Below are 25,464 nucleotides of genomic sequence, written 5' to 3' on the forward strand. Positions count from 1 at the left end.
TTTCTAAACAGAATTGTCTAGCGGAATAAGAATACATTGTGTTACTAACATTAAAATACAATGATAAAGGGTTAACTAGTCTACCACCCAGGGCACACACCAAAACAAACAGTGTCATATAGTCACAGTGCCAGCTCTTGTTTTGACAGAACTTGTAAAAGGACAAAGCCAAGTACAGAGCCCTTCAGTGGAAACCACAGCAATGCAGGCTTGTTCACTAACTTCATTAATAAGATACAGTAAAAACGTTCCAGTCTTAGGGTATGTTTATGCGGTCTTTTTCCCAGACAAAGCTTTGTTATCTACTGATACTAAACACTTGTCAGTCATCCACGCTGTCTATTCCATGCTTTATTTATTCAACATGTGGCTTTCATGACCTTATTATGGCAAAACTCAAGAAGCACTAAAAAGTTCCATGATCCACTTTGTTTAGAGCAGTGTTAGATCAGCTCTCATTTACAAAGCCTGCAAAGGCACCATTAATTGCGCAGCCAAGCCGCACGAATGATCGCTGCTTCACTTCTGCAGACCTGTCTGGCAATCGGCCAATGGGTTTTTGGCATGTCTTAACAGCCGGATCAGCCGATGAATGAGTATTTGTTCATTTGACAGCTGATCGCTAGCTCTATTACACATTGGAATATCAACATGTTTGCAGATAATCACACCGTGTAATAAAGCCCTTAAAAAGCCCCCCAATTTAACAATACTAATTTAAGGCAATGTTCACATGTACTATGAGACTGGCCGTTCCATGACCCGTCTGGGTCACGGAACGGCCGGTCTCAGAAAAGATCTAGCGCCGCTGGGTTCTGATGCGGGCGCACGGATCTGTGCGCGCCCGCATCAGAACTCCCCACTGCACACTATGGAGCATGCGACCAAAGCCACTCACTTCATAGTGTGCACTGACAGGGTTTTCTGTGGCCGCTATTCAATGACATGTAAGTTTTCTATGGCGCCACTAGGTATCTATAGAGCCTACGTTGTGCTGCAGGCTGAGGGAATCTCGGCCGGAGTGTTTACACATGGTCGGCCTGCAGCACAACGTAGGTTCCGTGCCAATCATAACCGTTTCAACAACGGCCGTGATTAGCACGGAACTTACTATGTGTGTGAACATGGCCTAAAGGGACCTGTGGGCAGTTTTTTTTTCTTTTTTCTTTTGCTATACACCTTGTTCTTCAACTCCACTGACCTAGTTTAACCCCTTAAGGTCAAAGCCTATTTTCGTTTTTGCGCTTTTGCTTATTCCATTTTAAGTTTAAAAGTCCATAGCGCTTGCATTTCTTCACCTAGAGACGTATATGAGCGCTTATTTTTTGCGAAACCAATTGTACTTTGCAATGACAGGCATTATTTTTCCATAACATATGCTGCGAAACCGAAAACAAAAATTTGCGCTGTCAAATTGAAAAAAAAAACGAATTTGTTTTGATTTCGGGGAGTTTTGCATTTACGCCGTCCGTCCTATGGTAAAACTGACTTGTTATGCATATTCCTCAAGTCGTTACGATTACTATGATATATAACATGTATAACTTTTATTGTATCTGATGGCCTGTAAAAAATTCAAACCATTGTTAACAAATATACGTTCCTTAAAATTGCTCCATTCCCAGGCTTATAGCGCTTTTATCCTTTGGTCTATGGGGCTGTGTGAGGTGTCAGTTTTTGTGCCATGATGTGTTCTTTCTATCGTTACCTTGATTGCGCATATATGACTTTTTGATAGTTTTTTATTACATTTTTTCTGGATTTGATGCGACCAAAAATGCGCAATTTTGCACTTTGGAATTTTTTTGCGCTGACGCCGTTTACCGTGCGAGATCAGGAATGTGATTAATAGTTCGGGCGATTACGCGCACGGCGATACTAAATATGTTTATTTATTTATTAATTTATATTTATAAAATGGGAAAAGGGGGGTGATTTGGACTTTTATTAGGGGAGGGGATTTTTTATTAATAAAAACACTTTTTTACTTTTTTTTTTACTGTAACTAGAAGCCCCCCTGGGGGACTTGTATATAGACAGCACTGATCTCTCATAGAGATCAATGCTGTGTATATACACAGCAAAGATCGATTAGATCGGTCATAGATTACTATGGCCTGCTGCAGGCCATAGCAATCTATTGCCGAGCCGGGATCAGCGTCATTCCGACGCTGAGGCCCGGCACGGGCAGAAGAACGGATCTCCCCCCCGCGATCGCATTGCGGGGGGGAGATCCGTCCCACTAGACACCAGGGACGTGAGGTCTGAAGCCTCTAAGTGCAGCTGTCAGGTTTGACAGCTGCACTTAGAGGCTTAATTAGCCGGCGCGGCAACGGGACCCGCGCCGGCTAATAGAGGCACTGCCCGGCTGCACGTGTCAGCCGGGATCAACGCCGTTCAGAGCGGGGTCCTGGCGTGACCCCGCTCTGAACACCCCGAGCGGCACCATGACGTATCAGATACGTCATGGGTCGCTAAGGGGTTAAAGGAAGAAATAAGATGAGTAAAACCCCACCCAAGAACTCAGTCCCAACCGTCAATCATGGGGGTGGAAACATCATACGACAAGACAACTGCACCATATTGAAGGAAAATTGGATGGAGCCATAAATCAAATACTTATTTCATGCAATAAAATGCTAAATAAAATGCAAAATGCATAAAAATGAAATGTGATTTTCTGGATTTTATAACAGGTTCTGTCTCCTATAGGTGAAGTGTACCTACGATAAAAATTACAGACCTCTCCATTCCATGTAAGTGGGAAATTAAGCAAAATCGTCAATCTATCAAATACTTATTTTCCCACTGTATAATACTACAATATTAAGAAAAATATAGGAAAACGTGGTCTTTGTGGGTTTAAGTGGTGTGAATGTGAGGCTGAAGGAGCATGAAACAGCCTAAGGGGGAGTGAATAGGAGGATGCGTAATCCTGAATAAAGACTTTAAGCCAATAAATCATTAACCTAAAGTCTCCCATAAAAATGCAAACTTTACATATAATAAGATACAGACTAAATGAAGTGTCATTATACAATATCCTTCTATTTCTATAGGCATTTTGACTGTTGCTGCCATAACATGACATTGCATAGAAGTACAGACAATGGGTGGGGTAGGCCCTGTTTGCCTCGATAACTTACCCAGTGAGAATATCTCCCATAATAGCACACCAAAGGACCACACATCACTCTGTGTGGTGTAGATCTTATCAAATATAGCTTCAGGTGCCATCCACTTAAGAGGTAACCGTGCCTGGAAGGAGAATAAACATCTATTAACATCGCAATGACATGCTTGAAATACAAAATCATAGTTTTTGCCAAGCTATAAACACTTGTAATCAGGAGCACAGATCGCCTCATGCCCATTGTACTGACTAAACTGCTAGTTCTTCAGAGCTACTTCAATATTTGTTTTATATGAAATAGAGATACCGTTATGGATCTTTCTTTCAGTCTCTTTAAGACACACTCCTGGATTTTATAAACTATTCATTATGTAGTTTAGGGATTGGAAACCTTTAGCTCAAACTACTGCCAAACTACAATTTCCATAGAAGCCAAAGCATTAGCTGTCCAGGTATGATGCGTGGTCAACCAAATAGTCAACCAAAATGTAAAATTCAACTGGTATCACCTCATCTAATCTTGTGATCCCAAGAAATCCTGGAAATTACAAGTGTTTCTTTGCTCTCAATGGGGTCACTATCTCAGCCAGCAGAACTTCCTATATGATAAAGCTGCATATAGACTGTGTGCAACACCCTCTTCACAGACAGGAGAAAGAAAATCCCATCACAGTCGCTTATGATTTTACAGTTTCAAGATGGTGGCTGATCAGGGGTCACATAACCCAGATACAGCAATGAAATGCAGATAAATATAATGGCAGAAGAGCAGGGGTGAAACAGATGACACTGCAGAAATTATTATAGTTTGTGTACATTATACAGGAAAAATTAAATAATATTCTGGAAGTGCTTGTTTAAGGTCAAATCACTGATATAAATTAATAATGCTGAACATGGTATTTTATAATTTTTTTTCCCCAAATCCTACCTATCTTTTAATAGCATCTTACTCTTTGCTAATTATGAAGTACCCCAAAAAAAAAAAGTACAGAACTGCTGGAATTCTCTTCCACTGAGACTATAACATTGATCTACTCTAGACAACGTGTATATATTGTTATTGAATCCTGCATTTGCTTTGACCATATTGGATGGAATCCAGGTCACAAATACTAGTCTCTTTAGGTACTAACCTAAACCTGGTATTTTGTTCAAATACACAAGCAAAAGCATATCCTGAAATTTCTGGGCCCCCAACTGTTACATGAGGCAGATGACGGTTTTGGCTTCAGAGTGTAACCCCCTTTATCTTCCGTAGTTTCCTCTTATACACAAGGCATGTGTAGTACAGACCCTGTTAGTGTGGTACTTACATCTCCTTTGCGCACATAATCCGGGTCTTTGTATATATCACGAGCTAGGCCAAAATCGCAGATCTTTACAACATTATTTTCAGACAATAGGATGTTCCTGGCCGCCAAATCACGATGAATGCACTATAAAACAAAGAAAGAAATGTCAGAAATCCACAGGATGTGTCATAAACAATAAACCTGCATTCCAGCCCTTCAAAGAAAAGCTCTCCAGTCCATTCAAGTCCAAACACAATATTCTCAAAGGGCTTACACAAATGGAGTACTAGAAACAACTTCTTCTCCATTGTCTTATATCATAACAATGTACAGACATTTATGGGTAAAAGGAAGCTTCAGAAAGCCTTGGTCAGCAGTGTACACGGTGATCAATGAAACAACATGCACTATAACAGTTATTAGATGTGGTCAAACTGCCCTTATCTCTTGACAACCATATAAATATGGTCACCAAAACATCCTGTCCTCTTTTTGGGTCCTCACTGTTTGGAAGCCCCATAGAGAATGAATGGAATGCTGAACACATATGTGCTGCTGCTCCATTCATTTGGGGGACATTCATCAACTTTATTTTCAAAACGATTCCATTGGCGAGAAATATGGTTTGCATGATATAATGTACCTGAAGTGCAACTCCTCCACTTTCCTCTTGTATCCGTAATGATAAATCTCACTTTTCATTAATATAACAGTGCACACTTCTATTACTTAAAACAATTGAAAAGGAATTGCCATAGAGGTTCATACCGTATTCTAATTTCTTTCCTACTAGCAAATGATTTGATTTAGTTATCTGAAATATTTGCTTGTTTACTTGTATAACTCTTTTCTCCCCTTCACTTACACAGCATGCATTGTAGAATAAACACAAAACATTTGGACTTTTGCAACATTTAATGGAATTTTGACAAAATGTGGCTAAAAAAATGAAATGTTTGGTTACATTTTCCATTTACTAAATAATACGTCCTGGCATAAACAAGCCGAAGCATAACCTTACTGGTGGTGAGCGAAAATGCATTAGCTTGCAAACTGGCCTGAAAGTGAAGGTTATGTGGTGGGCTTATGCACGTCTGAAATTCTTACTTTTCTCGAGGCCAGGAACTCCATGCCCTTTGCCACCTGGAAGCTGTAACAAATCAGATCCTCCATTGATAGCTGCTTTTTGCTCACATATTCGGGATCTGAAAAAAAACAACACATTTTGTTGAATATGTAAATAATCATCACTAAAGAATAGTGAGAGCTCGGGCCACATCTTCGCTGCAGAGCAGCTTCTTAGCCAACGTCCTTCCTCACGATTTTACTTATAATAATAATAATAATAGTTTCCTGCAATTAGTTTTTGTAGAATGTAAAGTTCAGCAGACATGGCTCGGCTATGGTAATACAACATGGTTGGCACTAATAAAAAACATGACAATCCATTTCAGTACATATAACAATCTCCGATTAGGATATACTTGAGGTTCACATCTTCTGCTAAGGCTTGTGGGGCAGGCATCTGCTTGGCATGTGACTACCACATTTCATGGACTTCAAAGCAAAACCCAACTTCATTGTTTTTCATTGAACAAACTGGGACGACCTTATGTACGCCAAGAAGTTCTAATAAAACAGAAGTGATAAAGAACAGAATGGCAGGGGGATATACATCATACTCAGAGACTAGCCTGTGACGAACATGTCACCATTGTGTCTGTTTACTGCAGTTACTGAAGTCGCTAACAGCCATCACAGAAACCACAAGGGCTCCATTAATAAAGGGACTGACAAATTACATCAGCTGTTTATTTCTATTCTTACGTTAAAAGAAAATATATGCAGTGACTGCTTTTATCGATTATTTATGTCTAATTACTTAGGAAATGCAATCTTTTGAGCTTAGCGACTTGTCATGTGCTATTTTGATAAATATGGTAAAATTTGCACCATTTTCTTTTCATCCATTCAGTGTAGTGTGTAAGAACTAGTATTTAATATAGGGATTTAAGGAACACCATAGACAGAATTATTGTCGTGTATGACTCTAATCTTCCTTAGAGTACATATATCCACTAAGCAAGATCTTAGAGAAACATGTTGGGATACAACACCTGACACATTTCATGATCACCCATGATAGGCAAGCACATTTTGGCAGAATGTTATTACTTACTGTACATCGAAATTGAGTTTCTCAGCCTGTTAAATGTTATGGAAGTGTTGTGATGTTTTAGTTACTTGGCTATCCTCAGCAGTCCCATAGGTTTCATTGGAGTGGCAATGCTCTAGGGATCCCTGTTCAAATGATCAATACCCCACCAGACATTTAACACCAGATCTATAATTAGGTGATAAATTGTCATTTTGGAATAACCAACATACAGTACACCTTCTTCTGCAGTTTACTTGCTGCCCGCTCACACCATGTTAGATGATATATATGTTTATTACCTTCTTCTTCCTCCTCTGAGTCACTGTAACTTTTATCTTCTATGAATCCCGAGCTGGCAGAGCTGCCAGTACTGGCCACGCTTTCTAACCTTCTCTTTATTAAGTCTGAGAGGTCACTGTTTGAGTCATCTGCTGTTTTCTCGGCTTCCTGGGACTGAGTACACACAAATATAAATCACATCATTGTTGTCGTAGTCACATTAAATCTATATCAGACCTTAACCTTAATACACAATCCTATTGAAATAGACTTTGGTTATAGAGTATTTCACCACCTTTGTATGTACTTCACAGGGTTGTGACATTCAGACAGTCCTTATGTATATGTAGCTCACAAGCAGTCTATACTTACCATGCTGCTGGTGATCCGGCATCCGGCTTCTCCAGTCCTCTAGCCGCTGCCTGTATGTTCAGGCCCTGCCTCCTCCTGAATGATTGACAGCTGGAACATGCAGCCTGGTAAGTATAGACTGCTAGTGATCTGGAAACTGACAGTACAGATATATACATATCTGTGCTGTCGTTCTCCCTTTATAGCTATCGGCCACACAAACCGCTGTTTACACAGGGAATTGTGCAGCTAATAAAGATAAATATTAAAGCAGGTTCTAAACTATTCACGTCAAACTCTGGCCTGCGGTGCCATTATTTTTGGCCCACCGACCTTTTCCATTGCTGCGTTAAATCTGGCCCGCCTGACGTCGCAGCAGATTATAATATAGGTGGTCCGGACGGCTGTTCGGACCAACCATTTTTTAATCTCGTAGGCCGCAGGCAGTTTTTAGCCTGTGGCCTAGAAGTATGTCAGTAGTGCCCCGACACCAGCAACATGGTGATGTCTTCACGCGTGTCTTTCACCGAGCGCCTCCCGCAGCCTCAGGAGACACAGGAAGGGTGAGTCTAAGCTAATGGGGCAGCCATGAACAACTACAGTAGGGGCTGGCTTCTATTTTAGAGACTATTCTGGAGGGCTGGCTTCTACTTAGGGAGGGCTGGATACTATATAAGACTATTGGAGACGGCTGGCTACTATATAAAACTATTGGGGTGGGCTGACTACTATATAAGAGTATATTTGAGGGACTGGCTTCTAAATAAGAGACTACTGGGGAGGGCTGGCTTCTATATAAGACAACTGGAGAGGGCTAGCTACTAAATAAAACTATTAAGGTGGGCTGGCTACTATATAAGACACTATTGGAAAGGGCTGGCTTCTACATAAGAGACTACTGGGGAGAGCTGGCTACTTTATAAGATTATTGAAGAGGGCTGGCTACTCTATAAAACTATTGGAGAGGGCTGGCTACTATATAATAGACTATTTTAGGGACTATATAAGACACTATTTTGAGGAATGGCTACTATATAAGACACTATTGGGAGGGCTGACTACTATATAAGACACTATTGGGAGGGGTGGCTACTTTATAAGACACTATTGGGAGGGGTGGCTACTTTATAAGACACTATTGGGAGGGGTGGCTACTTTATAAGACACTATTGGGAGGCCTGGCTACTATATAAGATACTATTCAGAGGACTGGCTACTATATAAGACACTATTGGGAGCTGGCTACTATATGGGACACTGTCAGGAGGGCTGGCTACTATATTGGTCACTATTGGGAGGGCTGGCTACTATGTGGGGCTCTACTAGTAGGCCTGGCTAGTATGTGGGGCACTATTGTGGGGGTACTACATGAGGCCCAATTATGGGATTACCTACTGCTTGAGGGATATATCTACCATGGGGGGGACAATTACTTTAGGATAGGCAATGCCAGGAATGTTGCATGCTGCTTTGACGATGGCAGAAATGCCGCATGCACTCTTCAATAAAAATAATGGTTGGCCCGTCCACTTTTTTTATATTGGCCCACTGTGTATTTGAGTTTGTTCCAGACAATCAGCAGGTGTTTCTAGCAACGTTCCTGGTCGAAAATCGGCCTGTGTAAAAAACCTTTAGGAGATTTCCCTCTATTGCTAACTAAATGATTTAATAAAGGAATGTGGTTGTAATTTTACAAAGTTAAAAGGTGGCGTCCAGTCTTAATGACCTCCATCTAAAAGCCAAAATTAGGCAACAAAGTGTGTGACTTAATATAGAGGACCCAGTATGTCTGTAAATTACACAGACAACTTGTTGATTTTAATAGTGACCATATATTTTGTAATTTTCCCTTTGGTGGCATTGTAGAAAATTAAAATCTTGGCACCAGGTTTGCGCACAGATGCATGAGATAATATGTTGGGAGACCCTTCCAACACTGTCACAGAAAAATAATCTAGTTTATAATAGATTATTATAAACTGAACTGTTATATCATCAAAACCACCTTCCTAATATTGTGCTGTTCTCTCTTGTGCCCTTTTGTTACTCTTCCAGGCATGGACCCCACAAGACCTTTGAAGGTGCCCCGTGGTATAATATGACATAAAGCTGTTAGCAGCATTTTTCTATTAGGTCCTGTAAGTTGCAAGTTGTAGCTTCCTAAGATTACATTTGTTTTACAGTGATTCTTAAGCATGCCTAATAATATTGAGACCTGAGGACTTTGGAGACCAACAATTTGTCATGTTCCTCACACCACTAGGTATAGGTGTCAAAGCAACATCCAAAGAAATGCCAGGCCCCAAGGTTTCTTGATGGGCTATCTTTAATTTCCCATGTGCCTCAGTTAGCCTTAAGTGCCTATCACCCCATCCGCAGTTTATTGATTTTAGCCATTTTTGGTAGGTACTAACCACAGCATCCCAGCAACACACCAAGACCTAAAGTTTTGGAGATACTTTGGATCCCGTTTTTCATCCATTTCAATTTGGTATCTGCTAAAGTCTATCAGAACCTTACAATTGTTCATTGTTCCCCATTCCAACACATTAGTTTCAAGAACTGGCTTTTCAATTGTTGGCTAAAATATCCCACTTCACCTATCAGTGTAGTTTTAATGGTCTATCTCTCCTAGCAAGAAAGAAAATTTGAACTTACAAACCCCCAGTGTCTGATTAGGACATGACGCCATGGCTAATAGATGCTTTGTAAGCCAGCAGACACAGATATATGGAGTCTAGCACTTTACCTAAAAGATCACTCTAGTCATGTAACATTTTGGAAAAAACTAAAATTATGTGACATGTAGAAGCAAGCCCTTGTTATTCACTAACTAAATTATGTGGACAAAGCCAGATGTTAACCCCTTAATACAAGGCTAAAGCTATTAATAATGGTCAGTCAATCACTTATAAATTGCTTTTCATTTTGGTTTCCCATATTCCTAAATATACTCCTATATAGACCAAAGAAAATCGGCCTGTCCTCCAGCCAACTACACAACTCCTACAACAAAGGACAACAAATGTAATCAATAATAATCTTTATTCATAAATTTGCATAAAATCTTGAGACAAACAATAATAAAAAAGCCATAATAGCCATGCACATGGGGCAAGTAATACACAGGAAATATTGAACAGTATTGCACAAGATCCAGTAAACCAGTTATGTAACAATTTATTAGTATTGGTTCATTGTACAATTCCCTTCATGAAAATCATATATATATTGCACAAGGCCCAGTGGCAGCAAGAGGAATTGATAAAGAAGGGTGAAATCACATAAAATATATAATACCTGTGGTCAAGGTGTGTGCACGCTCCCCTCCAACGCACGTTTCGCGCAAAGCTTTCTCTAGGAGGTCCTCCTAGAGAAAGCTTTGCGCGAAACGTGCGTTGGAGGGGAGCGTGCACACACCTTGACCACAGGTATTATATATTTTATGTGATTTCACCCTTCTTTATCAATTCCTCTTGCTGCCACTGGGCCTTGTGCAATATATATATGATTTTCATGAAGGGAATTGTGCAATGAACCAATACTAATAGATTGTTACATAACTGGTTTACTGGATCTTGTGCAATACTGTTCAATATTTCCTGTGTATTACTTGCCCCATGTGCATGGCTATTATGGCTTTTTTATTATTGTTTGTCTCAAGATTTTATGCAAATTTATGAATAAAGATTATTATTGATTACATTTGTTGTCCTTTGTTGTAGGAGTTGCATATTCCTAAATAGTAGATCTTTCTAGTTCAGCACTGGTAAACCCACTGGGGAAAGTTTATGAACAGGGCATTTTTCTATGTGTGGTCGAATTCTGCTATGGTAATAATAGACTAATTTATGGAAAGTGCAATTTACTATTAGGGATAAGCCTAGTCTATTTTCTGTGGTACTGATTTGTTAGTCCCAGAATTGTCACAAATTTGTCAGATACCCATATCCAGGGATTACGTTGGATTCGTTCGGACTACTTTGGGGACTAGTGGATTTTAATGCTAAATAAAGTGATTAATGAGCGGAGTGGGGGAAATGTTATTTGAATAAAAAACACTAACACTAGCCCCCCCCCCATTATTACCCCAGTACCCACTGCCTTAGGGGTACTGGGAAGAGCTAGCCCTGGTGCATCAAAATTGGTGCTCCTTTACTGGGCAGTAGCAGGCTGGTATTATTAGGCTGGGGAGGGTCAAAATAAATATCCCTTCCCACCCTGGTGTTACTAGGCTGCTCCTGTTTGTTTTTTACCTGGCTGGTTATGGAAGACAGGGGGATCCTACACACTTTCTTGTCTACAGTGCGGAGCTGTGTACAGCCACACAAGGTAAGTAGTGATGGGGTCGAGCCAAAACGCCACCTCTAGTGTGCAGTCAGTGTACGAGCCATGTGCCAATATTTTAGATAGTCGCACATGATAAATCATGCCTACTTTCAGCGTAAGCTGAAGTAGGCATGATAGGTCTACGTTGGGGAAAAGTCACAAAATTTTGCGCTGCTATGTGGTTGTGCAAAATTTTGCCACTTTTTGATGCCAAAAATATGGTCTAAAAGCTTAATAAATCCGCCCACTGTTCTTATATTACTGCACACACATCATTTAGGAAAGTCAAATGACAACATGAAACATGAAAAGGAGGCCTTATTGATTTTCAATCTATGTGTCGTCACAGTGGCACAAATATTCAAACACTTTCCCCCCTCCGGAATGATATTGATACATCATGCCGGGCAAAGAAAGACTCCACTGCAGAGCTTCTATGCTGCCTGTGTTTCACAGAACGTGTGAATAAGCCCTCATTCCAACTAGTCTTAAAACATTGACTAGGGCTTTATCACACAACCTTGGTAAGATGGCACCCTGCTCTGCATCAAGGAGAGGCGATAACCCCCAAACTGTCTGCAGATGGGGATCCTTTCTTTTTAGAGACATATGGTCAGCTTAAGATACCCACATTTCTGGTTATGCAGTTGCCATCCTTAGACATTATTTTATGGATTGCAATAGGAAGCTTATGTTCTAGGACTAGGATGGGATAGTGAGGTGCATGACAACTTATTAAAGCAGAATGTTTGATTAGGATCACCTTCTGGAATTCAGAAAACTCAAAGTATGTATCCCCCACAACCCCACCACATTACATAATCCCCTCCTGTATAGAGGTTAGTGACACTATATGTTCTAGTGTAAGGTCAAACCAAGGAGGTCTCCCGAATCTCTTTGTGTTGCACAAATCAGAGGTGAAAGTTAAAACTGCCATACAACACATTTCACTTGCACACTCCCCCATACACATACATCTCCTATCAGTGTCCTTGTAGCAAACCTAACTACGTGTATCTGGGCTGCAGCCATATGGAAACTGTCAGCGAGCCCCAGCAGAGGCAGGGAGGGAAACAAAGGCTTTCCATGGGAAAGTTGGCCATAGGCCTGGATAAATGTCATTGTGTGCCATGAAATTGACAGGCACTAAAAAATTGATGATTTCATAAAGAAAAACATTAGCTAATATTATAAATAAGAGGAATGATTAAGTTAGATGTCACTGTTTAACTGTTCATGGTATTTTTATGTGCATTATGGTATTTGCAAGGGAGTGATCTGTTTGCATTCAAGTTTTTCTTTACATATATTATTCAGATTCACAGATGTACAGGTCACAGGATGTCTGGGAAATATTTTATCTGCTGCTGCCTGATCTCACATGGTCAACATGCATTACACGCACTGAGCTTTCTCCATAGGTGGTGAGATTCCAAAGGACACCGTACGTCATACATGGATGAAATCGCAGCAATTTATTATACAAAAGATTTTGGAACAGGGACTGTCAAATGCTGCAGGATTACATGCTATAAAATATGGCAGTAAAGTTATGATGACCTTTTTAAATATTTCCTGCGTCACACCCATTAAATAGGACATTGGTGTCTGTAGCTTTCTCATTATTTTGAAAGGTGGGTCTCTTGATACTAGGCTGGGGCAGTTCCCTGAAGTCTATTATTTAGCTCTATCTTCATAGTTAAAAACGTTTTATTGAAAAATATTCATAATGTATCTTACCTTGTAAGCTATGAAATCTCCACGTTTGCTGCGCAAATAATTGGACAAGTTTCCATGCTTGCAATATTCCACTATAACCATCAAAGGTCCTGTTGAAGAGAAGAAACATTTTAAAGGAAAAGTCACATATTTCTTAGATTTTTCTGGTAAGGTCACAACTAAAGTCTCAAGTCTTTCATTCAAGGGCGAAGTTAGGATTCATGGGGCCACATAGCAAAAAACTTCATAGGGCCCTCCCCCCTTCCCTCCACATTTTTACTTGGCTCCCAATGTTCCTTTGTTCTCCCAGTTCCCTGGTGCATGTCAGTCAGGAGTAATGTCAGTCATGCACCGGGGAGCTGGTAGAATGAACACCAGTGGACTGCACCTGACAAGGTGAGTATGTGTATGGCGGTGGTGGTGGGGTTCTTATGGCTGGAGGTGCAATGCTGCCTCTGGCCACAAGAGAGACTGTCAGGGCAGGAAGCAGAGTAGGGCAGCAATTAACTATGAGCGTTCATTACAAATGTTCATGGTTAAAGGGCCAGGGACCTGTGGGCCCCCTTAGTGCACGGGCCCCATAGCAGTGGCGTGCTCTGCCTTCATATGGTAGCTATGTGACTGTTTCCAGTACTTATCAGCTACTGTCTGTCCTAGAGGAAGTGGTGTTTCTTTCCAATCTGACATGGTGCTCTCTGCTGACACCTCTGCCCATTAGAGGAACTGTCCAGAGCAGGAGATGTTTTCTATGTTGATTTGTTACTGCGCTGGACAGCAGAGAGCACTGTGTCAGAATAAGAATACACCACTTCCTGCAGGGCAAAAGAATTCAGTATTTAATTCTTTACTAATTAAAAATAGATATCCTTACTGCTCACTGTGCTATTAGGGGGCTTGTTTTTTTTTGCCCCTGAGATCTCACTTGAAGACACATACAGAGTCTTGTGCTCTACTTGCTGAATGAACATCCTGTCTCCATGCACAGCACATCATGCTCACACTCTTGGCTCTGTCCACATGTTTTTGTTTGTCAGTAGTGACAGACAGTGTGCTACAGATCTATCTGAACTGTTCACACAAACGCACTGCCACTCCAAATCTTATCTTCATATTCACTCTATCTGTCTCTTCCTCTGTGACGCAGGCCCTAAAATTCCTTTTTATCTTGTTAATGCAATAAATCAGCACAAGCAGTGCACTAACGTCCAAGTACACTCATCATCATCTGATGTCTTACTAAGTTTGGTATGCTCCTTCCTCTACCTCTGAAAAGTGACTGCTCTTTATTTGTATGATCTTTGTGGATTAACTTTTACATAGACCAGGTGCTTGTTTTAGGAACAAAGAAGGAACATGAAGGTTCCAGTTTAGATAAGAGAGAGGAAACCACTATATATCCTAACCATTACAATGTTGTTCAGCCATAGGACATGGGCCAGTAACTGGTAGGTAATTCATATGTTAAACAGCTTGCTCCAAGTATTCCATCTTATGATATTGGAGGCACCACCTTAAAATCAGTGAACATTCAGATGTTCCTGAATAGTATTTTGCCTTAACTCCTTAAGGACGGAGCCAATTTCGATTTTTGTGTTTTCTTTTTTTCCTCCTTGTGCTTAAAAGGCCATAGCCTTTGCATTTTTCCACCTAGAGACCCATATGAGCTCTTATTTTTTGCACCACTAATTGTACTTTGCAATGACAGTTATATATATATGAATGTTATATATGTTCCTCAAGTCGTTACGATTAAACGATATATAATATGTATAACTTTTATATTATGTGAAGGCTTGTAAAAAATTCAACCATTGTTAACAAATATATGTTCCTTAAAATCGCTCCATTCCCATACTTATAAAGCTTTTATCCTTTGGTCTATGGGGCTGTGTGAGGTGTAATTTTTTGCGCCATGATGATTACTTTCTATCGATACCTTGATTGCGCATATGCGACTTTTTGATTACAATTTTTCTGGATTTGATGCGACCAAAAATGTATAGTATGAACAATTACGCATGCGGTGATAGCAAACATGTTTATTTATTTATTTGTTTACTTTTATTTATTACATGGGAAAAGGGGGGTGATTCAAACTTTTATTAGGGGGAGGTCTTTTTATATTAATAATGACACTTTTTTTTTTTACACTTATACTAGAAGCCCCCCTGGGGGACTTCTAGTATAAGCACTTGATTAGTGGGCACGGCGATCGGACCCGTGACCCCGATCTGAACTCCCTTACCGACCGCAGGGCGTAAATATATGCCCGAGGTCATTAAGGGGTTAAAGGAGAAGTGCGGCGAAAAATTTTATTAAATTATTGTATTGCACCCCAAAAGTTATTCAAATTCCCAATATACACTTGTTATGGGAAATGCACATAAAGCGCTTTTTCCCCGCACTTACTACTGCATCAAGGCTTCACTTCCTGGATAATATTGTGATGTCACGACCCGACTCCCAGAGCTGTGCCGGCTGTGGCTGCTGGAGAGGATGATGGCAGGGGGACACTGAGGGACACAGGGCACAGGAGGGACACTGAGCATCCCTCTGCCATCATCCTCTCCAGCAGCCACAGCCCGCACAGCTCTGGGAGTCGGGTTGTGACAGCACCATGTTATCCAGGAAGTGACATCACCATTTTATCCAAGAAGTGAAGCCTTGATGCAGTAATAAGTGCAGGGAAAAAAAGCATTTTATAAGCATTTCCCGTAATAAGTGTATATTGGTGATTTGTATAACTTTTGGGGGAAATACAATACTTTAATAAAAATATTCTCCGGACTTCTCCTTTAAGTTTTCTCTAGATCACTGACACATCTAGTCATATAAAGGCTTACCTTTTATGCCATAAAACATACCTCACACCATTACAATAACACTTTTATCTGCATTAAATCAAAAAATGTAGGAAGTCAGAGAAGAAAGGTAAAGTATTAAGAAGACGAAAAAATATTAACATGTGAACAATAGCGGAAAGTGGCGATACGTATAACAGTGAAGATTTGTGTACAGGGACTAATGGTATCATGTACTCCTGGTATGAAAGAACCTGGAGCCCTGGATTGCAGCCTGCCGTTTGAGCAGTGGATGAAGCCAGGAAACCAGGATGGGAGGGCAGTGCTCTGCATTATATATGTTGGGCCTACTCTCTTTGAATGAAAGATATAAAATATATATAGCTTAGTGAATAGACAGGATCAATAGGTGCCAAATGGTATGAGGCTAGAATGGTTCGGGAAGGAATTAACGAGATAGCCGTGACTATTAGATTATTGTCCTGACCTGATTATTTTGCAGGACTGTCTGAATCTCCAATGATAACAGATGTTCTGGGGAGAAAAATTTGGTAGCTGGGTTTCAAAATGTCCAATTTTCCATTCTCATGGAAGATAAACCTGAAAATCCTGGCATCAGCCTAACACGCCCTCCCACAACCACATCCCATTGAAAAGCTATGTTTGGGAGGCAGGTTAGAAGAAAGCAGTCTGCTGAAGCGATCGATCAATGGACATCTATTTCAGGGCTGCCAAACACTAGAGAAAAGTTGTGTTAACCCGGTGATTTCTGAAGGAACGGTCAACTTCCTAATATGTATGGAGGACTCCATGATTGGGCATGTTGGCTTTGAAGAGCCTGATAAATCTGTTGCATGCACTTGGAAAGCATTAAAAGGCTTAAGAAGAATTAAATAAATTATTTTATATTTGTAAAGAAAATATAGATATTCTGTAAGTGGACATATCGCAGCCTGGCATCATCAAAGTAAAAATTTCATTGGGAATTACTGTGCAATGTGCGTGCACAGCAGAAGAATGGACTTTGATGTATTCAAGCTTGTTTTGCTTTTTAAGTGGACCGAGGAACATTTACTTAAGAATTCAGTAATTGGCCTGCAATTAATACAGACATGTATTTAAAGGAGAAGTCCAGTGAAAATAATAATTTTCCAGTAGACAGGGGGTGATCAAAATAAACAAGCGCTACTTACCTCTCCCTGTGCCCCCTGAAGTGCGGCATCACAGGCTCCAGGACTCCCACCGCAACTCATTCAACCCCCCCCCCCTCCCCCCCCCGAGTTTTGACGTTGTCATGACTCGGGGGAAATACCCGACCCAGCTAAGGGCTGGGCAATCCATAGGCTGAGTTGCGACATTGCCCGTGGTCAATGCCCCTGCCTACTGAAAAATTATAATTTTCACCGAACTTCTCCTTTAAGTTATTTGTTTGGAATTTTCCACTATGTACTCAAAGGTCTTCCCTTGTGAGCTTAATTGTGTATAGCAAAAAAAGAAGCTTTACGTTGTAGGAAATGAAAGGGTTAATGCTAGTGACTTACCTCCAGGCTTGGTGCAAGCTCCAAGTAGATTAACTACATTTAAATGATGGCCAATGTGGATAAGGATTTTCAGTTCGGACATTAAAGCTTTACATTCGTTGTTTGTCGCACACTCTGTTTAACATAAACAGGACATAGTCATCTCTGCACAATGGGATATTTTTACAAGACACACAAAATCCTGTTTAGCTTAAAGGAGGGCATCAAGAGACAAAGAAAACAAGCACAGCCCCTATGAAGAATCTCAAACACACACTCTCAAGTTCTCTTTACGTAAGTAGGATGAAATTTATTTAGTGGCAGCATACAGAATACTTTTTGAGTTTTAGGCAAGTCACAAATGTGCCGTATGGTAACTGCCTAATGCACATTACAAGAAAGATTTATTGCTTGTGACTGACTAATGTTTTCATGCTCAGCTGATGATTCGGAGGTCTTGGAATTTAAATTTAAATTGAATCTTTTTTGTGTTTATTAAAATGAATACTGCACAGTCAACTATTTTGTCCAGATGTCCTACAGGCTTAGTAAAACATAATCCAGGCAATGGTTTTGTTCTGGATCTGACTAAAACGGATACTAGGCTAGACTAAATTAGATATATGTGTAGAACAGGTTGTTTACAATCACTATAAGGCTACATTCACACGTCTGCGCGGCTGTATCACTACAGTGCAATTCAAAGAGTCTCCCCGCTACTGGTATGATATTGACACATCATGCCGGGGGGGGGGGGGGGCACAAATCCATTACATTCCTTCCCCGAGAGTAATTTGCGGACGTATGAATGCCCCCTAAATATCATTCTTCACTCTATCTATCTATTTAGTTGATTACCTTGACTCCTACTTTTGCCACGAGTAAAAATTGTTATTAATACCTTTAAGCATCTTAACAGCAACTGTTTTGCAAGTAGAACTTTTATCAATGCCAAAAGCAGAGGCTTCCACCACCTTCCCGAAAGCACCATGACCAAGCGTTTTACCTAAAGGTAAAAGTCAACAGTGAACCGCTGCTTAGACAAGTCATGCAAAGTCCCATAGGCCAATGTGAGAAAGTAAACCGAAAGCCATCAAAAGACACAAATAATGTGTTAACATAATGTTAAAGTGTTAGTAAAAAGAGACTTGTTTTGCTTTCAGTGCTGAGACCCCCACTGATCTCTGGATATCACTGGGAGCAGCACACTGCCACTTGACACTCACTCTGGCTCCATAGACTTATATTGGAGCCCACCCCCTGGATTGTGTGACAAGGTGGGGAGTGAGGGGCATTTCCTTACACTTCTCCCAGCCATGTCTAGAGATCAGTGGGGGTTTCAATAAAGGGGAATTTAATATTTACAAGGTAAAGTCAGAAGAGACTGAAAAGTAGGAGATAATAAAACAGTTTGAGGTTAAGGATTTTAACATTAGAAGTAAAGGAGCTGATACTTAACATTAACTAAGCTGTTTTGCTCAGATTCCTAATAATGTATCACAGCAGGTGTGACACTAAGGAGAAGGTGAAGATACACAAACTATTAGCTTATTTTTCACCTTCAGTTTCTATGCTTTGTGATTGCAGTTAAACTTCCTTTAAGAATTAAGGCTTTATTCCTTTAAGGCCGCATGAAAAAATCTGGCAACCGCACAGGTTGCACGCCTTCCCAGTATTTATGTGTTGCTATATAGATTAAGAAGATCTATTTCAATTACTGAGAGGTAAAGGAATGTGCAGGTCATCAAGGAATTCACAGCGTCAGGTTCATTACTCCCTTGTGATGGAAACCAAAGTTTGGCCAACAAAGATAAGAGGAAACCCCAGCGTGATGACAGCTTGGAGAGAGATTAACATTTACCATGAGACTGGGAGATGAGATATGTATATACATAGATGAAGAGGCATGGGATGCACAACATGTGTAGACTTTAGAAACTATCAGTTGAATTTGTTTAACCTTTCATCCCTTGCATATCCTAAGAATAACAGTTTATAATATAATGCCATAATAACAGTGCAAGGATCCAGAATGTTGTTGGTATAACTCATGGAGTCCAGGATTGCAGTGATTATGTATGTACGCCAGCTGACCAGACAATTGTTTACATGTGTTATTTGTCAGGTTGGGCTTGGGGCTAAAACTATAACAAGCAATAGCAATGAGTTCTCATTGTATACATTTGATGTTGCCATCCGAGTCTTTGCAAAATTTTTGTGCCCTCCAATAGGTTTAGGTGCTGCCTTAAGGGCTTGTAAATACTGAGCAAATGGGGCGGCATCTCTATGGGAGGGCGTATGTGCATTCACCCCTCCCAGCTCTCCGCTCAAAGAATTGACATGTCAATTTTTTGAGAGGAGATTGGAGACGCACGAGTCCTCCCATAGAGAGGCCGTCTGACACTGAAGCAGGCGGGATTCTTCCCGCGGAATTCCACCCCATTTGCTCAGTGTGAACATACCCTAAGAGGGACCATGCATTGTAATCTCTACATTTCAGTAAGCTGATAGAGGAAGTAAATGTAGAATGCAGTTAAGGAGGATTTGCAAATCTTTAGGTCTAAAGAGGAGAAAAAAAACCATGGCAGGTGCCATCTTCACAAATCCAGAATTGGTAACTTACTCCATATGCCTCTGTACAGCCTCACTGCACACATAGGTTATGTTCCCACAATTTCTTTTTTTGGCCCTTCTGCTGCTGTAATTTGCATAATATGTCTGTATTTTAGCGGAAAAAATGATGGCCATAGAACAGCCAAAATGTGTGCAGCGAGGCTTTACAGAGGCATATGGAGTCACCATAAGGTACCAGTTCTAGATTTCTGAAGGTGGCACCCTCCCTGTAAGGGGTTTTCCTCCTCTTTAGACCTAATTTACAAGTCTGGTATAATTGCATTCTACAATTATTGCCTTATTTTGGTGCCAAAATGATGACTGGCCAAAAAGGCGGCTTTAAAAACAGCCTACATAAGACTTTGTGGAAACATAGCCATAAGATGGATAAACAAGTAAAAAAGTGGCTTGTGGCTTGCTTGTCCAATTTCAAGTTAAGTTCAACTTCATATTTCTATGGGTAGCTTTCCATTACCTGGAGTAACTTTGAGGTTATAAAAATGCTTTGTCATTATAGACAGGATTATTTATATTTATATAAGGCCTGAAGCAAGAATTGAGGATAAATAGGTGATGGTATGATTCAGACATTGCTAGCTACGGTTACCTTGGGCTTCTGTTATAATGCATACTCTAATGGCAACCATCGGAAACAAGGATGGCACTTACCAAGACTCAGCCTGTCTCGAGGAAATTCCCACTTGCTGCTATCATAGGGTAACCTCTCACACTGCTCATCCAGTGGCATCTCATCAGGATCCATAATAATGGACAGGTAACCTGTTTTAATTTCTGATGCATTTGGCTGTAGAGAAGACAAGAATGAAGAAAGCTGAGTGCGGGCAGGAAGCTGGGTTGTCTGGAGAATGACAATTTACTCTACATGATGCTCTACATCATTACTAGGGCCATAGGTTAACCTGTGTTCGTGACCGCGCATTTTAGCAGGCTGTAAGTCCTTACATTACATTCTTTATTCATGATTTATATAAGCCTTCTAAAAGAGTACAAATTCACTGACATCAGCCAGTTACTATGCTGCCAAACACTGATCACATGAAACAGCCACAGACGATTGTTTTAAGATAGCATAACTTAATAAATACACTCAATACAAGTCAGGGATTTAGGATTTATTGTGACTTAACAAATAATAATTGAGAAAAATGTAAGAAGAGATGAGGAAATAAAAATATCTTTCGTCAGGCGAGCTTTTGTCACTGACAATCTGAGGCTGGGTTCACACTACGTATATTTCAGTCAGTATTGTGGTCCTCATATTGCAACCAAAACCAGGAGTGGATTAAAAACACAGAAAGGCTCTGTTCACACAATGGTGAAATTGAGTGGATGGCCGCCATATAACAGTAAATAACTGCCATTATTTCAATACAACAGCCGTTGTTTTAAAATAACAGCAAATATTTGCCATTAAATGGCGGCCATCCACTCAATTTCAACATTGTGTGAACAGATCCTTTCTGTGTTTTTAATCCACTCCTGGTTTTGGTTGCAATATGAGGACCACAATACTGACTGAAATATACGTAGTGTGAACCTGAATTAAGCACATGATCTACTTTTATGTATTAAAGGGATTTTTTTTTTTTACAAAATTCAAAAATTGATGGCGTGGTAATCAGAATCCTTGGGACCCTGGTCTATTAGCAGCATAAAGGGGTGACGTACACCAGCAACTGTACCTGTGGCTTATTCGCTATGTATTTTTCTGAACAGTAGGGTTCTGGGAGTGAAATTCCCACTGATCATACACTGCTGGCCTATCCTAAGGATTATAGATGAGGGAACCAAACCCAAAGAACCTGTGTTCAGTGAGAACATTAGTAAAATAGGGTTTTGTGTTACTTTCTAGAGCGCTGATCCTGTTGCTACTCCCCAAAATTGTACAATTTTTGGACTGCTTGGAAAGCCAATGCTTTTTCTGATACCTCTCCAAAAAGAAATGATATATGAATACTGATAATTTACCTATCCTTAGATTTTTTCCCCCCTGGTAATCACAGTTCGCAAACAGGAATTCACGGTTGACCTTCATGTTTTAATCATGTACCAGTCAGGCACAGAGACTACAGATGAGGAAACCTTGAAAACGCTTGGGTTTGTGCCACAATTGATTACTGGTGGCTAAAGAAGTTGGATGCAGCTGTAGGGAGTCTGTATGGCTGTATCCATGTTTCCCAGGTAGCCTTAGGACTGCATCCAAATTCTTTTAAATGCTGCATGGTCAAGATCTTCTGAATCGAAGTGTGCCAAAGATTTGCTCTTCTCTAACAGTAACAGCCCTTTAGTGTCAGGATCTTAAGAAGGTTGCACGCATTCTATTGATTTTGCTATAATTTTCCATTACCTTTTTCAGTTTTCGTATAAAGAGTGTGAGAAGGAGCCAGAATAATGTAGCTGCAACTCCTGTGCATACAAGGATTATTACTTCTATGTTAGATCTTTCTTCTCCACCTGCAAACAGATTAGGACAATAAGTATATATTAGAACACGCAGAGTATTATTAAAAAATAGCGAATTATTGTATTGTCATTTGAAAAAAACAAAAACCATCATAGCACACGGCTCACCTCGAATAGTGATGTAGGCAGAAGTGTTGGTATGTCCCATCTCATTGTCTGCGTAACACTCATACAGGCCCTCATCATCTTTTTTCACTCTCTCAATCATCAGGCTGTTATTGTAAAGCAAAGTTATTCCTATGAGAAGATGAAGACTCATGATTAGTATTATAAGACACACAGGAATGGCTTAAAATATCCTACTGGCTCAGATTGAATTTTAAATCGAGCTCTTCAGTCTGTCTTTTGTCCAACTATTAGCACAAGAAGTCACACACCCACCACCCCCCTTTGCCAAGAAATCACACCCCTTAATGAAGGAAGTAAAAAAGTATCTATAACTTGTAATAAATGTGGCACAATTCGCATATGCCGGTGTAGTTGTGCAAATCTGACCCACTATGTTTAGATGAAAAGGTCTTTAACAGACATGTGCCCGTAATGTAGCAGTGATCTAGCAAGGCATTATAAGTCATGGTGGTGGCTGATGTCAGTAAAGGCAAGAGGATGGTAAAGGCAAGAGTACTGTCCGGCTATATAAAATGGTTTCCTTCTACACCAAGCATGTGACTACTGCAGTCAGTCACTGGTAGGTCCTCCAGGATGTATCAGAACAGGATCAGTAAGATATATATGACTTTTTTTTTTCTTAACGTTCCAGGCCATAAGGAATAAATAGCCAGTCAGTATCTTTAAAGTGTGCATTCCCCCCCCCCCCCCCATCCACACACCTGAGGGGCCTTTGTGAAACTACACAGATTGCATATATGCTATTTCTGCCCCTGTGGTGAGTAAAGAGATACTTGACCTCAAAAAGTTGAGAGCAACTGCTCTAAGAGCCATGAAATTGTAGAAAGCAATGAAGTTTTTTTTCTATGGGATTGGGAAACCTTTGGGAATCACAGACTGGAAACAATCTTACTGTTTCATGATATGTTGGACTCCACTCTTGTAGGTAAAATTTTCAATATGGGATGTTGAAATATAAATCAAAGCTGTTCTCCAGTGTTTTGGCTATAGTTCTGGAATACTTGAGCAAACTGACATCAAAACATATGTAATATCTAAGTAGATCTTGTTCTATGTCCACATGTGTTTTCTGCAAATCCTTTGATGTCCTCTTGCACTCCAAGATCATGTATATATAGGGGAATTGTCTAAAAGAACTGGCCTAACAATACTTGTGTGCGTAGAAATGTGTGTGGTTAGTCTATGGAGCCATATGGAAGAAATCTTGGGCCAACTAAATAAAAGCAACGCTATGTCAGCAAACACTAAATCAGGATCTGCGATAAAATCTCAGACTTTGGCCTAAAGTACTGTGATCTTCTCTTTATTTCATGTTACTTTTCCATAGGGCAGGGAATGATGCCATTAAACTATTGTTATCTGTAATATGCTCGATAAAATGCTGACATCATATGTAACGTTATTGTGCTCAATAAAGACTTCATTCTTTTAGGTGCTCATAAGCATGGGCCATCCAGGAGGTTGCAGTCCAGATTTCTATGGGGTGGGACTTTAAGGATAAGGGTAAGGTCTGTGAATTCCTGAGATATGTACATTGCAGAACAGACCATGTTATAGACACAGAAGCATAATTTATGGATAGGATTTAAGAAGGATATAAGGAGTGTTTGAAGATAAGAGCTGACATACAGGCCCCTTAAATAAATCTATAAAGGAAGACAGTATGAAAGTGGAAAGTATACAGCTGTAGAATTAGCCTTACAATGGACATAATTTCTATTGGAACATTTTACAATAGTTGAGTCAAGACGTGACGGAAAATAGAAAAAAAAATCAAGCCCCCTATATAATTTCTATGGGTCTGTTCACTCTACGGAATCGGCGCCCAAATTCCACTCGGAACTCCCACCCACGGAGCATTGACATGTCAGTTCTTTGAGCGCAGAGACACGGTAAGCAGAGGCGCACGAGGTCTCCCATTTGAAAGAGATAGAAGGCGGAATTTGCCGCAGAGTACACGGGTGGGGGTTCTGAGCGCAATTTTGGCGCAGATTCTGTAGTGTGAATGGGCCCTGTTACAGTATATGGATACCATAATGGAAGGTCCACTACTCAGAACAAATCTCACTCTAAAGGACCCTGCCTGTCCATGTATTATATAGTCATCCATATATTTAAAGAATATACAGCCAGTTGTTACTCTTTGAAAAAAATGTCTTGGTAAAGCAACCCCTTTAAAGGGATACTCCAGAATCAAAAAATGTATAAATATCTTCTTCTGTTAAAAAGAAAAACAAACTGTACTTCTAGTACTTATCTGCTGTATGCCCTGGAGAAAGTGGCGTTCTCTTTCCTGTCCAACATGGTGCACTCTGCTGCCATCTCTGTCCATGTCAGAAACTATCCAGAGCAGGAGAGGTTTCTTATACGGGTTTGCTGATTGAGCTTTTTAAATAGAAGTTAATTTGACATTTTTTTTTCTATGGTGTGCCCCTTTTATGTTGATTGTGAGACTGGGCTCCCATATAGAATTTTGGTCAGTATCTGAGCCTAATCCAAGAGTGGAACCAAGAGAAAAACTATGATTGAATGATTTTCACATTTTTCTCTGGTTTGGATTTGGTGTGGTTAAAAATACTGACCATATGCTATTCATATGTGTGAGCCCTGCAGCTAGAGGTGGACATTGGTGTTACTTAGAGCTACACACAAG

General features: G+C 40.3%; 1 protein-coding gene across 1 annotated transcript in view; it reads right to left on the reverse strand.

The window, feature by feature from the left end:
• Nucleotides 1–25,464, reverse strand: part of LOC138802860 (vascular endothelial growth factor receptor kdr-like) — a 138,081-nt gene that overhangs the window by 12,816 nt on the left and 99,801 nt on the right. The window contains exons 15-24 of the mRNA XM_069986569.1: nt 22,791–22,919; nt 22,567–22,673; nt 20,868–21,003; nt 18,487–18,591; nt 17,607–17,720; nt 13,286–13,374; nt 6,886–7,039; nt 5,536–5,633; nt 4,450–4,572; nt 3,147–3,258 (exon numbers count right to left, since the gene is read on the reverse strand). Of these exons, the coding sequence (XP_069842670.1) occupies nt 3,147–3,258; nt 4,450–4,572; nt 5,536–5,633; nt 6,886–7,039; nt 13,286–13,374; nt 17,607–17,720; nt 18,487–18,591; nt 20,868–21,003; nt 22,567–22,673; nt 22,791–22,919 (1,167 nt within the window). The remainder of the gene's footprint in view (nt 1–3,146; nt 3,259–4,449; nt 4,573–5,535; nt 5,634–6,885; nt 7,040–13,285; nt 13,375–17,606; nt 17,721–18,486; nt 18,592–20,867; nt 21,004–22,566; nt 22,674–22,790; nt 22,920–25,464) is intronic.

The sequence above is a fragment of the Dendropsophus ebraccatus genome, chromosome 10, assembly GCF_027789765.1.
Source record: "Dendropsophus ebraccatus isolate aDenEbr1 chromosome 10, aDenEbr1.pat, whole genome shotgun sequence".
Lineage (NCBI taxonomy): Eukaryota > Metazoa > Chordata > Amphibia > Anura > Hylidae > Dendropsophus > Dendropsophus ebraccatus.